Source organism: Ursus arctos, unplaced genomic scaffold (genome assembly GCF_023065955.2).
Source record: "Ursus arctos isolate Adak ecotype North America unplaced genomic scaffold, UrsArc2.0 scaffold_23, whole genome shotgun sequence".
NCBI lineage: Eukaryota > Metazoa > Chordata > Mammalia > Carnivora > Ursidae > Ursus > Ursus arctos.
Window position 1 is genome coordinate 37,717,917 of NW_026622908.1, and position 13,592 is coordinate 37,731,508.

The 13,592-nt window shown below is 43.8% G+C and overlaps 1 protein-coding gene across 4 annotated transcripts; it reads right to left on the reverse strand.

Moving 5' to 3' along the window:
* Positions 1-875: 875 nt before the first annotated feature.
* LOC125282032 (membrane-spanning 4-domains subfamily A member 6A-like) lies at positions 876-13,288 on the reverse strand. 4 transcript variants are annotated; one of them, XM_048216017.2, is made up of 7 exons: positions 13,098-13,288; positions 11,301-11,460; positions 9,655-9,789; positions 8,440-8,496; positions 5,871-6,080; positions 2,751-2,852; positions 876-1,874 (listed from the first exon to the last, which is right to left on the reverse strand). In XM_048216017.2, exons 2-7 carry the CDS (start codon positions 11,430-11,432, stop codon positions 1,779-1,781), a joined length of 732 nt encoding a protein of 243 aa, XP_048071974.1. In that variant the 5' UTR covers positions 11,433-11,460; positions 13,098-13,288; the 3' UTR covers positions 876-1,778. The 4 variants fall into 4 exon arrangements, with proteins under 4 accessions (XP_048071974.1, XP_048071964.1, XP_048071984.1 ...); XM_048216007.2 differs by lacking the exon at positions 13,098-13,288 and having other exon boundaries at positions 11,301-11,571; XM_048216027.2 differs by lacking the exons at positions 9,655-9,789; positions 13,098-13,288 and having other exon boundaries at positions 11,301-11,573.
* Positions 13,289-13,592: the final 304 nt, after the last annotated feature.

A 13,592-nucleotide genomic window follows, 5' to 3' on the forward strand; every position in this document is an offset into this window, starting at 1 on the left:
TAGTGTCTGGTACCCCCAAAGTGCCCATAAATGTTGAATATCCACAATAAGCAAATAAATAAGAAGAATGGTGTACCTGTGTGTGTAGGGAGGGAGGGAGAAGAAAGGGAGGAGACAAGGAGGAGAGAGTTTGAAGAAAGAGCTGAAAGCAAAAACCAACATTCTCCTCTCAGAAAGAAAAACCCAACGGGGAAACAGCATCAGATCTGACACAGGGAGTATGGCCTTGACATAGTGGGTCAGGACAGGGGAAACGTGAGAAAATCATTCCAGGAAATGCAGCTTATATAAAATTAGGAGAAGTCTTTCAGCACCAGCTTGTGTGTGTGTGTGTGTGTGTGTGTGTGTGTGTGTGTGTGTGTGTGTTGAGGCTTAACATTTACACCTGAACAAGTGTTCTTTCTTATTTTGAAATCAGGAAAAAATATGAACTGGCTGACTCCTAATAAATATTCTAGTTAGGCTTTGTTTGCTTGTTTTGTTTGAATAGCTGATGAGGAAGAAGGGAGTTCAAATTTAGGTTTATATCTATCACTGTTGACTTACTTTGTGTTTAAAAGGAAAAGTAAACAAATGAGTTTCCACAATTATGTAAGGATGATTTTGTGATATTTATAATAAGAAATATATATTTAGTCTTCCATCTAGTTCCTGGCACAAATCTGTGGAATTTCCTGAGTGATAGAGCAGTCAAGGTGTCTTTTTTTATGTTAATGAGTTGACTGACTTTGGGAAAGCCCTCAGGGAACCTAAGGATGGGTTGGGGAACCTTCCCAGGCAGAGGAACTAACCTTAGATTAGAGGATTGGCACTTTCAGTCCACCTGCCCCCCACCCCCCACGACATCTGGAAAGGAGAGAGGGCTAAAAACTGAGTCTAATCACCAATGGCTGATGGTTTAATCAATCGTGGGTATGTAACAAAGCCTCCATAAACCACCCAAAGGGTAGGATTGGGATAGCTTCTTGGTAAACCCAGGGAGATTCCGGGACAGTGGTGCTCCACACTCCTTCCCATTCCTTGCCCTCTGTTTCTCTTCCATATGGCTCTTCTACAGTTATATCCTTTTATAATAAACTGGTAATCCAGGAAATGAAATGTTTCTCTGAGTTCTGTGAGCCATTCTTAAGAAAGTAATTGAACCAAAGAGGAGGTCTTGAGAACCTCCATCCGTAACCACTGAGCCCTTCAGCTGTGTGGGGTGTGATGTTATTTATCTCCAGGTAGATAGATATTGTCAGCACTGAGTTGATGGCTTGGTGGTGTGGAAAAAACACACATAATAGTAATGCAATACGGATTTTATGTTGAAGCCAATTACTTACACAGCTGCTGACACTTAATCGTGGGGGGCATGTCTGCATGTTGTAATGAGAATAATCATGTGATGCAACACTAGTGTCTACGATGAAAGAGTCTGAACACCATCATTACTCGATTGACTTCTGTTCGCAATGAAGGAGGATAAGAAAGAGTTGTCTCCTTTACTTCACCATGACCTCTGAATCACACAATTCTGTCTAGTTTCTTGGGACATGTCTATCTGGCAGTCTAGGCAGTGATAATGTACACACCTGCACCTTGCCTGATGGCAAATCAAGAGACCCCCCCATTGAACACATATATTCCATAACAAGAAAACAAAGATATGTTATTTTCAATGTTCATAATATAAAAGCCTACTTTTCAGAGAATTCAAACTTTGCTTTCTTGAGTTGAGTCTCTTTGGTTGGTTTTTATACAGCATCATAAAACGAAATTTCTGATGAATATTTCCCCTAAGAAGGCAGTAGTTCTTCATATCCAGGGTCAGAAAATGCCTTTGCAGGTATGGTGGATTTATTCTTGTAACTCTGAGGCAAGAAAAGGACACTCTAAAAGAAACAAAATATGTTAGTTCTTCATATGTTTGTTCTTCATATGTAGTTCTTCAGACATCACTCAGGTTCAGTTTCATACACACACACACACACACACACGGCGTGGAGATATATATATCTCGATACCATTACATCCATCTTTGTGTGTGTGTGTGTGTATATATATATGTATATACGTATATATACACACACACACACATTGCTTACAAGATGAATAGTATGTCATTAAGTTCTTTACATAAGTGTGGCTCCTTAGCTCAATATTCATTCTGCTTTCTTTAATACAGTTTTGGATAAATCAAGGTTTTGTAATCCAGTGAAATGAAGCCATAAATCCATGAGGGTGGTAGGGTGCTGTCCCGTGGACTTTGAAACAACTATTTTTTAAAACTATCTTTTAAGTGATAAAAGAATTTTGAGATCATAGGAAGGCAAAACCAGAGCATAGGACATTTATGAATCGAATCATGTTTGCAAATGGCCTTGACCAAGTCAAGGTGGTTAGAGAGACTAGGGCTGTGGTAGAAAGTGTTCCTGTCTGGAAAGGACACAAACCAATTCTGGGCACCTGGGCGCAAACTCATACGCAATGCTGGGCAAGCCACTTAAGTTCCAGGTTTCTGCATTTACAAAATAGAAAGATTGAACCAGTCGATTTTTCAGGTTCAACCATCCCATTTAGTTAATCCTCAGCTACGCAATTGCCATCTGCTTTCCTCATCTGTCTTCCACCCCCAACAAGCCTTCTCCCATGTGTATCCCGTGACCTACACCTGCCGACCCATAGGCAACTCTTGCTGACATCACTCAACACAGCCCAGACCCGGAGATATACCTGGCAGACTCAGGGAGGCCAGCCAGCACACTCACCCCAGCAAAGTTGGACTGAGCCTCTTTCCACCAAACTGCAGCAGCGAGCAAGGCCAGACAGAACTCCAGCACTGTGCAAATCAGCATCACAGACAGAGTTCCCTGAAATTCAGGAAAGACAAGGTTGGCGGTGCTTGAGTCAACTGACGCCCTCATGCCTGTTCAGTGTTGACCACCTCAACCATCGGAAGGACATCCGCAGCAGGAGAACAGTGCTCCCTCCTAGCCTGCAGCTGGCTTCATTTGCTTATTTACTGCCTTGAGAGGGGGGTGAGCAGAACCACATCAGCTACACATAACCCGCCTTGTGCATTGTTTCTTATCCCGATGAAACACAGCGACATCCGATTACACTGTTCACTCAGTGAGGGACACGATAATGTCCAGGACTGACACAGGACAACCTCCATTCTGGCCTCACCTCTACCACTTAGTAGCTGTGTGAGCCGGAAGTCTCCACACTTACCAAATATACACAGTGATATTTCCTTCTCAGACACACCTGAGAATCAGTGAGGTTTTGACCTCATTGGTGCAAGCCCTTTGTAAAATTCAACATGAACACCCCCTTTGGATGGGCTTTCTTAGCCTTTCTTGATGTCCATAAGAGTTAGAAAGAAAAATCAAGGCAATAAACGTAGCATAAACAGAGCTGCCTCCGTTGCTAACAACCCACACCAGCTCGAAAAAGATACGACGCCCAAAGACTAGGTTCTACCATTTCTGTCCTTAGGCATCCTTCATGCAGACCTGGCAACCTGATGGAACAGGAGAGAAAATGTGATTGCACAAACCTCTAGTCTCTTTACGTACAGTTCAAGAGGAAATACAATTTGTTTACATTAATTAGAAACTGTCCCAGCAAGCATGCGCAGTATAATCCCTTTGCGTATAAAGCAAAATTATCCCTCATGAATGCATATTTATTCCTTCCACAAATCCCTCCCAGCTTCTCTCCAGAATTTTTCCCAACATGGGGCTGCCTCCCCCATGTGTTGGTTTATGCCAATTACTATCAACCTCATTTGCATGTGCCTTTTCTCATTATAATATCATGAACCTGCAGAGAAGTGCGGGGCGCCAGGTCCACAAGGAGAGGGGTGCAAAAAGGCAAGAGAAACAAAAGATAAAATGAATTTATGGGACTTCATCAAGATTAAAAGTTTCTGCACAGCCAAGGAAACAGTCAGAAAAACTAAAAGGCAGCCCACGGAATGGGAGAAGATATTTGCAAATGACACTACAGATAAAGGACTGGTATCCAAGATCTACAAAGAACTTCTCAAACTCAATACACGAGAAACAAATAAACAAATCAAAAAATGGGCAGAAGATATGAACAGACACTTTTCCAATGAAGACATACAAATGGCTAACAGACACATGAAAAAATGTTCAAAATCATTAGCCATCAAGGAAATTCAAATCAAAACCACACTGAGATACCACCTTACGCCAGTTAGAATGGCAAAAATAGACAAGGCAAGAAACAACAATTGTTGGAGAGGATGTGGAGAAAGGGGATCCCTCCTACATTGTTGGTGGGAATGCAAGTTGGTACAGCCACTCTGGAAAACCGTGTGGAGGTCCCTTAAAAAGTTAAAAATTGAGCTACCCTATGATCCAGCCATTGCACTACTGGGTGTTTACCCCAAAGATACAGACGTAGTGAAGAGAAGGGCCATATGCACCCCAATGTTCATAGCAGCAATGTCCACAATAGCTAAATCGTGGAAGGAGCCGAGATGCCCTGCAACAGATGACTGGATTAAGAAGTTGTGGTCCATATATACAATGGAATATTACTCAGCAATCAGAAAGAATGAGTTCTCAACATTTGCTACAACATGGACGGCACTGGAGGAGATAATGCTTAGTGAAATAAGTCAAGCAGGGAAAGACAACTATCATATGATTTCTCTCATCTATGGAACATAAGAACTAGAATGATCAGTAGGGGAAGAAAGGGATAAAGAAAGGGGGGGTAATCAGAAGGGGGAATGAAACATGAGAGACTATGGACTATGAGAAACAAACTGAGGGCTACAGAGGGGAGGGGGTGGGGGAATGGGATAGACCGGTGATGGGTAGTAAGGAGGGCACATATTGCATGGTGCACTGGGTGTTATACACAACTAATGAATCATCGAGCCTTACATCGAAAACCGGGGATGTACTGTATGGTGACTAACATAATATAATAAAAAATCATTATTAATAAAAAAATTAAAAAAAAAAAAAGGAGAGGGGTGCAAGCGCGTGCTTGACCAACTCCGTTAGCATCTGGCCATCTTCCAACTGTGGACTTGATGTAACTCACTTTCGTGACTGTGGGACACCAGACACTGCACAGCCTCTTTCTTCTCATGCTGCCCGTGTCTTTCCCGGGGCTTTCTAAACACACACATGCACTTTGATGCTCCAACTGAAGACATTATGTCTAGGAGCCAAACTTCGTTGCTTTCTTCCCCAATAATGGCAACCGTAATCAGTTCCCATTCTCCATCTTCCTACATCTCTTATTTCCCAATTTAAGAAATCCCACCCTGGCAAGTTACCACAAACAACAACGATGCTACCTTCTCCCCTGATAAATCCTGTTCATCACTGTGCTCCCTGCAAGGAGGAGAAGCCCTCACCTCTGAGGCCATGTTTCCTTCTCTCTGCTTCTCAGTGCTGGGCCCAGTGTCCACTCAGACTGAGTTTACACCCCAGCACACACACTTTCCAGGTTTCTTGACCACTTGGGTCTTCCTGCTGTCTTTCCCTTTCTTAATTTACCATTCCATGTGCCAAGATTTTTGGTTGAACAAACTCCTATTTCATACCTCTAACAACACAAATATTTTGATTATTAAGAAACTCTATCAACAGTAAGTTTTCATTTTTCATCATCAACTTGATTTGACATTTGCTCTTCCATTTCATCTCACTGGTATGTAACCCCAGAGCCTAGCCACTTTATCTCAGTCAAGCAGTCCCCTCCCATTCGCATGGCCCTGGCCTTCCCCCAGATACCCAAACCAGAAAGAATTAGACAGATCTTCAAAAGAAGGATTAACGAAAGGCAAGGATTTCAGAACCTTCCAGAGATTGGAAATCCTGTCTAAAAATACTTACAGCTAGAGTGGTTTTGGCTATGAAACAGTCTTCCTTAACATATGGGTGCATATAAGGGATATAAAAATGTTGTAGAGGTACTTTGTCCTCTTTGTTCAAGTCGCACTTCCAAAAGGCAGGATCCAAAGCAGCCAGGTTGACAGAGAGGAGAATAAAACCCACGAGAGCACATAGAGAGCTCAGAATGTTTGCAGCCACGCCGATCTGAGCCTAAAAGAAAAAGGCTGAGTTAGAATCACTGTTGATGAGCAACACATGCCTCTTATCCCTCTTTGCCAAGGCAGTGCAAAAATTTATTTTATCTGTGTCTGTCAGGGGACCTAGCATCGGTAGACTTCAACCAGGATGTCTCCCCAGTACTTAGCAACATCTCTGAACCTAGAAGGTAAATCTTGGCCAAGTGAATGAATATATGAAATATTTCTCCCTAGGCAGGAATTCAGTCGGTGGCAGAGACTATTGCTCTTCTACATTCTTGATTCAGGACTGAGAGTAGGGCTCCATGAGGCCGTGCCTGCAGAATGCCCATATGCAGCAGATATGATTTCTCTCTCCCTCGACTCATTCAGAAACCCCTTGAGGAAGCCATCAGCCACTCAGAGGAAGCAGATGAAGCAAGCTACTCTTCCTTACACATGACCCACTTAAATGCACACACACTCCCAAAGATGAGTGTGGGAACATAGTCCTCAGGCTTAGGTGAGCCCTGCAGTGGACAGGTTCTGATGGTCATGGGCAGAGCTCCATAGGAATGAGCATAGCCGGAGTTCTAGCCCCAGCCCCAAGGACGGTGTAACACGTTAGCAGCAGGGTGAGGAACAAGATCAGACTCGATGTCAGGACCTGAGGTCCCAGTGGTAGCTTTGCCTGAGACCCTCTCCATTTTCTGGAGTGCTCAGTTCCCTAATTTCACTTCCCTCTATGGGTTTCATTTCTACATTTATAAGGTGAGTAAGGGGAATCAACAAAAAGATCTCAGAAATCTGTTCCCTTCTTCTCCAATTCACGGAAGGGGGAATTGATCTAGGATTATCCTGAAAGCTCTATTTATGGGTAAGTGTAGTCCAGGGCAGACCAAATAGCCATAAATTAAAATATTATATAATCCCATCCAGGTTGCTCCTTCTTTAGGGGCTCAGCAGTAGGAGCTTCAGGGGCACGGTAGAGAATAGGCAGTGTATTTTTCTCCTCCTAACCACAGTTTCCCAAAACAATGACTATAAAGTGTATGATCCTGGGCCTTCTGATAGCCAGCAAGACTCATGATTTCCAGAAGATACATTTCTTAGAATGATTTGGGTTTGTTCTGGGACAGCTTTCTTCCCCAACCTCCAAAAGGGCAGGTAGAATGTGTGACCACAGTAGAATTCCCTACAGGATGGATGACTCTGGTGAGCCTGAGCTAAACCCTATATCCTTGAGTTTACTGCCCTATTCACTCTGGTATTGTTCTTCTCTGGGGTAAGAGCCCCAAAAGCCTCCCCTCGAGAATCTAGAAATACTGTTCTTGTATTGTGCTAGCCAATGTGGTTGTCACTAGTCCCATGGCCTACTTATATTTAAAGTAAACAAAAGTAAAATTTAAAATTCAGTTTCTCAGTTTCACTAGCCACATTTCAAGCTATCAGTTGCAACCTGTGACCACCAGCCTGGGCAGCGTGACTAACTGTGTCTCTATCGTCACAGGAAGTTCTACAGGACAGCACCGATCTAGCAGTTTGGAGATTAGGTGACGGTTCCAATTGATCAATCTCTAAATTCTGATGGAAAAAAAGAGATAGTTTGACATTGTCCTTGAGCACTCTCTCTAATTTCCTGCTGTCTTCAGGAAATATTTGTAAGCGAGCTTCCAAATTACATTTTTGTGCTACTGTGATATATGGCATTCTCACCCATGACCCCCAACATCAAACTACTTGAGGGATCTAGGATTGAGTGAAGACTTAGTGAACATTCACAGATTAGAAATCTTCTCCTTATCACACAGGTTTCCTCTCCCTGCCACTCCCAAATCTGGTTTTCCTAGAAGAGTTAAATGCAGGCAAATTTGTTTTCTTAGCCAATACCAAATGACAAATGACAACTTGTAGGACCTGAGAGTTCATACTCAAATCCAGAAAAGTATAAATTTTACATCACACAGATAAAAGAATGAGAGCTAGGTCACATTTTGACTGTGTTTCCTCAAGGGTTTGGACAGATGGGTTTACACAGTGAATCCACAACAAATAGACATCTTTATAACGCTGTCACCTTCTTTGTTGTTGAAGATCTAAATCTGAAGGCCAGTTACCATGTGAAGGGCATTATAAGAAGGCAGTCTTTTTCTAGAATAGATTCCTGGACACTGACCCAGGCATAATTTGACACACTGAATGAAGAGTGATTTAGGGTACAGTGGTTGGAGGAGTGTGCAGTGGACAGGAATACTGAAGAGCCAGGCTCAATTCCTGACTCTGCCAAATATCTGCTCTGGAACTTAGTTTCCAACTCTGCAAGGTAGAGAGATTGACCTTGAAGAGTTCTCCTTCAATTTCCATGCATTGTGGGTTTTGATTCTCATACTCACCAAAAGTTTAGTTGACTTTTTCTCCATGATGACAGATAGAATTCCAGAAATGACAAACTACTCAGAAAGGAGAGACAATGGTGAGGTCAGTTTCTATGTACAGGTGAAGCTACAATGTCATGATCATGGTGTTTATGGAAAACTCCTATGAAAACAGTCCTGGAAAACCATTGACCTACAACGTTAAGACCCAATAATTACACAGATATGACTTTTGTTCCCCAGAGTATTCAGAAAAGCATGAACATAGGCAGCTATAAGTAGGAATCTATCCTAGGAAACAAAATGAGGGCCTTAAGGGCAGGGAAATAATGTGTACAGAAGAAAATGTTGGAGTTAGACATTATGTAGAGGAAAACATGAAAGCAATGGTATGGAAAAAGAAAAGAGTGGGGGCAGTTAACATATATGGGAGGACGGAGACACACATTTTAAGTTGGTGGCGTCCCCGGCTAGGGTGGAGTGGCGGCTGTGATCAGAGAGAAGACAAGGCTGGACACAACGAATCATTAAGGCTGTGTTCCTGAAGTCAAAGCTACTATTTTACAATATTCATAACCTAATAGATTTGGGACAATGAAGTAATAGGAAATCCTTTCACAATGGGAAAAAAGGGGGACAAAACAGGGAGAAGAGAAGAGTTGTAGATCCCACAGCCCCAGCATTAAGTACTTCAGGTCTACCTAAATAAATCCTGGGTCTTCAAAACTGGACAAGGTGCCTCTACCAATGTGAGCTGTGCTTCTTGACTGGCTCTCAAAGAGTAGAGTATGGAAAGATGAAGGAAGAAGTGACTTTGCAGCAGAGGAACCTGACCACTCCACCTCAGCCTCAGGGTCAAGGTTAACGTCATCAGAGACAAATCGTGTTGATAGCATATGCCCTTGATAGGATATCTCACCTCTGTCCCTTCCACCAGAATATCCATCACAATTAGTCTGAACATGAGAAACAAATATAACCCAAATTTAAGAACATGCTAAAATTCAAAAAATCCTGGCCAGTGCTACTCCGGATACCAACATCCTCAAGGACAAGTCTGAGAAAGTGTAGAGAAGCCGAGGAGATACAAGTTTAAATGTAATGTAGTCTCTTTGATGGGCTCTTGGAACAGATAACAGGACAAACTTGTGGCATCCTCAGAGATTACTTCCCACCTTTACCCGCCAGCCCCCCCTTCCCTGCCCCACCATCCTCCTAAGGATCTCTACTCACACTCAAGGCTCCTACGAATGGGTAAGCAGCCTTCAACAGGATGGAAAGCATCGGGGTATATTGTGGAGAGGAGGGAACAGATACCAAAATAATCCCCCAACTCAACACCATTGCCCCACACAGGATCTGGATGGTCTGTTGGAAGAAGAAAGGAGATGGAGGACCTGGGTGGTTCAGTCATGAAGTGTCTGCCTTCAGCTCAGGTCATGATCCCGGAGTCCTAGGATTGAGCGTCATATCAGGATCCCTGCTCAGCGGGGGGTCTGCTTTCTCCCTCTGCTCCTCACCCTGCTTGTGTGCTTTCTCTCTCACAAATAAATACATAAAACCTTTAAAAAATATATCAGCATTTGGAAAGGCAAGACATCTGAATCTTTCCCAGGGTGCTCGCACATGATCACTCTCTGAAGGACCCCAGCAAGGACACAGACATTGAAAAGCTCTGCAGTGAGAACTCTGCAAAGATGTTTTGGAGGAGGTGCTGCTGTGCCGCGGACAACTACTGTCTCGGGACACCGGGCAAGTGCTCAGCAAGTCTTCAGGCATCTCTGCCTCTCCCCCCTTGCTTGCTCACATGGTGCTGGGTCCCAGCTCCGTGCAAGACTGTTTCCCCCTGGCTCTCTGATTCTGTTGCTACTCACTCTCCTACTACTTCTTATGGGAACAGGGGGCATCTGAAAGCCCTCACACTGTCTTTGCCCTGGTGGTGTGGACATGCCTCCTTATACCCCCCAGACCCTGCTGAACACAACAGAGAGTCTGGCCCTCTGGCCAGCTCCTTGCCCCCTCCAGTCCATGTTCCTATAGTGGAGGATCTTGGCTTCCAAGTGGCCAGTTTTCCTCCTTCACATCTACCTCAGACAGTTATGGCTCTGTTAACATTTACCAAGCCAACGTTTTCCAAGCATTATGTCCCATGAGCCTCATAGTAATCCACAGGATTGGATATTTGAGGCAAGACAATCGTTCCCAGCAGGTTCTGCAAACTTAGATCATATCGTGTAGAGACAATTCCAGGAGACAGAGCTCTATAGTGCCCTCCCTGTTCTAGATATATCCTCCCCTCCTCCCTCCATTCCGTAGAGCTTCGTTAATAAATCTTGCATGAGAGGAGAAAAACCACCCAAAGGCAAATATCTCTGTTCTCAAAAGGGAAGGAGAAAAGGGGGAAGGAGGTTAATTCTTCCTACAATTTGTGGTGACGGAAAAATTCCTTTCAAAAACATCAGTCAGATTATTAAACACGCAGTTGGTGAACACAGGGAAAAAATGTACCTAAGATGGAATTATTTACCATTACTTTTGTAGAAAATATACAGATGTACAGCTTTTTGTATGCCAATTATTCCTCAATGAAGTGTTTTATTAAAAAATAAAATGTTGAGAAGTGTGCTATTGCAAAATACAGAAACATCAGCAAAGTCACTTGCTCAGATTCAGAATAGGAGAAATACAGTTTTCATATCATCTTACGTTTGTGGAAGGTTCAGATGGCCCTCCAGGGGGCTCCCTTTGGTCTTCCCATCAACCTGAATTTCCTCTGGCAAAACTTAAGAGCCTCCATAGTCACGATGTGGTCTCAAGACTTCAGTTCTTTCCTGCGCCCCCTCGTCATCCCAGTCCAGCAAGGTCTGAATCGGACTTACCCCAAGAACTTTGATCTCTGCCTTTAGACGTTTCTCTAGGCTGTCTTGCGTCTGGTTGGTGGGTTTGGGTGTCTCTGTTTGGGGGAAGTTGATGCCATTTGGTGTCAGAACTACGATGGTCTGATTGGCCATGGGTTGTGATATGATGGTGCCACCAACACTGGAAGAGAAAATAAATTCAGCTCTTAAAAAGTGTAGAGCTCTCAAGGCTCCCCACACTGGGAGCCAGTATTTTCCCATTAGTCCTGACTTGACCTATCCTTTCAGGAAGGAAACCGATCACGTGGAGCTGTGAAAACCACAAAAATTTGGTATCATGAATTTTTTTTGCATAGCGTTTGACACAGTCCATTCATTATAGATAAGAGACGCTTCACAGGGAAGCAGCAGCACCAATCGTGAGAGGTCTCAACGTCCAGAGGCAAAGGGTCACAAAAAACTTGCAATATGTAGGAATCTCTCTTTCCTCTACTTCTACCCACAACAACTCAATTGCCAAATATTCAGTGAACTTCACCCTCAAACTTCCCTACCAGTCGTGAGATGCAGGAAGGGTTCTCTTTGTCAACGTTTTCCTACTCAGGTTCTGCACATCTCAACTAACTCTGCTCATTTTTTTAGTCCAATAATAATACTTATTAGGGTTAATCCTACGTGTTCTTTTTTTTTTTTTTTAAAGATTTTATGTATTTATTTGACAGAAAGAGACAGTGAGAGAGGGAACACAAGCAAGGGGAGTGTGAGAGGGAGAAGCACCTTTCCCGCGGAGCAGGGAGCCTGATGTGGGGCTCAATCCCAGGACCCTGGGATCATGACCTGAGCCGAAGGCAGATGCTTAATGGCTGAGCCACCCAGGCGCCCCTAATCCAAGTTTTTTTTTTCATATTTTACTGGACATTATACTGTAGTGCCTTTTTTTTTATTTTTTAAACTAAGCCCTACACCCAATATTGGACTTGAACTCATGACCCTGAGATCAAGAGTCACATGTTCTACTGACTGAGCCAGCCAGCCACCCCCACCCTATAGCACCTTTAATCTTACAACATCCCTGTATGTTACTTAGTTCTTTAGTTAGCAAAACCATGTCGTAGTTAGGGAAACTCAGAAAGAAAAAGTTTATTACAAATGGAAATAATACCCACTTTGCATACATGCATGGCAAAGAGATAATGCTGAAGAAATATTTGCAGTTATGATGTTTACTCAGGCACCTTCACACAACTGGGCAGCTGTAGAACCAGGGCTGGACCCCACTCTCTCTGGGTCTGGAGCCTTTGCACAATGCATTAGAGCATGCGACCTCTTCGTCCATCCCACCTAGCCTCAGCTCCTGTGCCTGCATTGATTCTGTGTGGAGAAGCAGCAGCACGCAGAAGCATGGGAACGGGACCTGGAGTCATGAAACCCAGGTTCAAGCCCGGGACCTCCACTTGCCTGCCTCAAGGACCTGTGATGTTAGCGGTATTGGAGGTATTAGTGGCCAGCTGAGCTTGGATCTCTTGGGGGCACCATTCTCAGCCCAGGGACTGTCCGGTGTGCACAGGGCCCAAGAACATCCGAAGAGGTACGACTGTGCTCCCATTAAACACATGACCTCAGGTAAGGGATTCATCAAGATCACACAGCAAACAGCAGAAAGAGTTCAACCAGATACTCCTTCCCTCTGCTCCCTCCATTTCCAAAATACTCTGGTGCCCCTCACGTTATTTCCAGGAGCCACCAATCAAATGTCCTCTCTCAAGGAGGCACAGCAGGAGAGTGAGAAGTTGAAAACAATCTCTCAGCACTGCCTACCTGTCTCGTGGATCAGCCCCGTGGTTCCAGCTGAGCGCTCACACACTCCCAGGAGACTGTAACTCTGGGTTCTCACACCGTCCTGTAGAATTTTCTACTTGTCTTTATCTTTTGAAAGCCACCAGCCCTTCCTTAGGCCAGAGTTTACAGCCACACGGGACGTGACCCTTACAGATTGGAGATTTGTGAAATGTGCCTGCACTTCCTTTTCCCCAAACTCCTAGCAGTTTGATTCAGAAAAGTCACAAGGAGAACCACCTACTGGCTGGGAGAACGTGGGATTCCTGGAGCTCTATGTGTGCACTGCCACCCCAATATTCACTAGCTCTGTTATTGGACAAGTCTGTGTTCTTCTCTGTGACTCAGTTTCCAAATCTCTTCAATATGGAAATAATATCAACGCTGCTGATTTATTATAAAGTTTAGAGAAAATGTTTCTAGAAGGCCTTTACTGCTTCCAAGGACCATTCCATAATATGCGACTAATCATAGTAG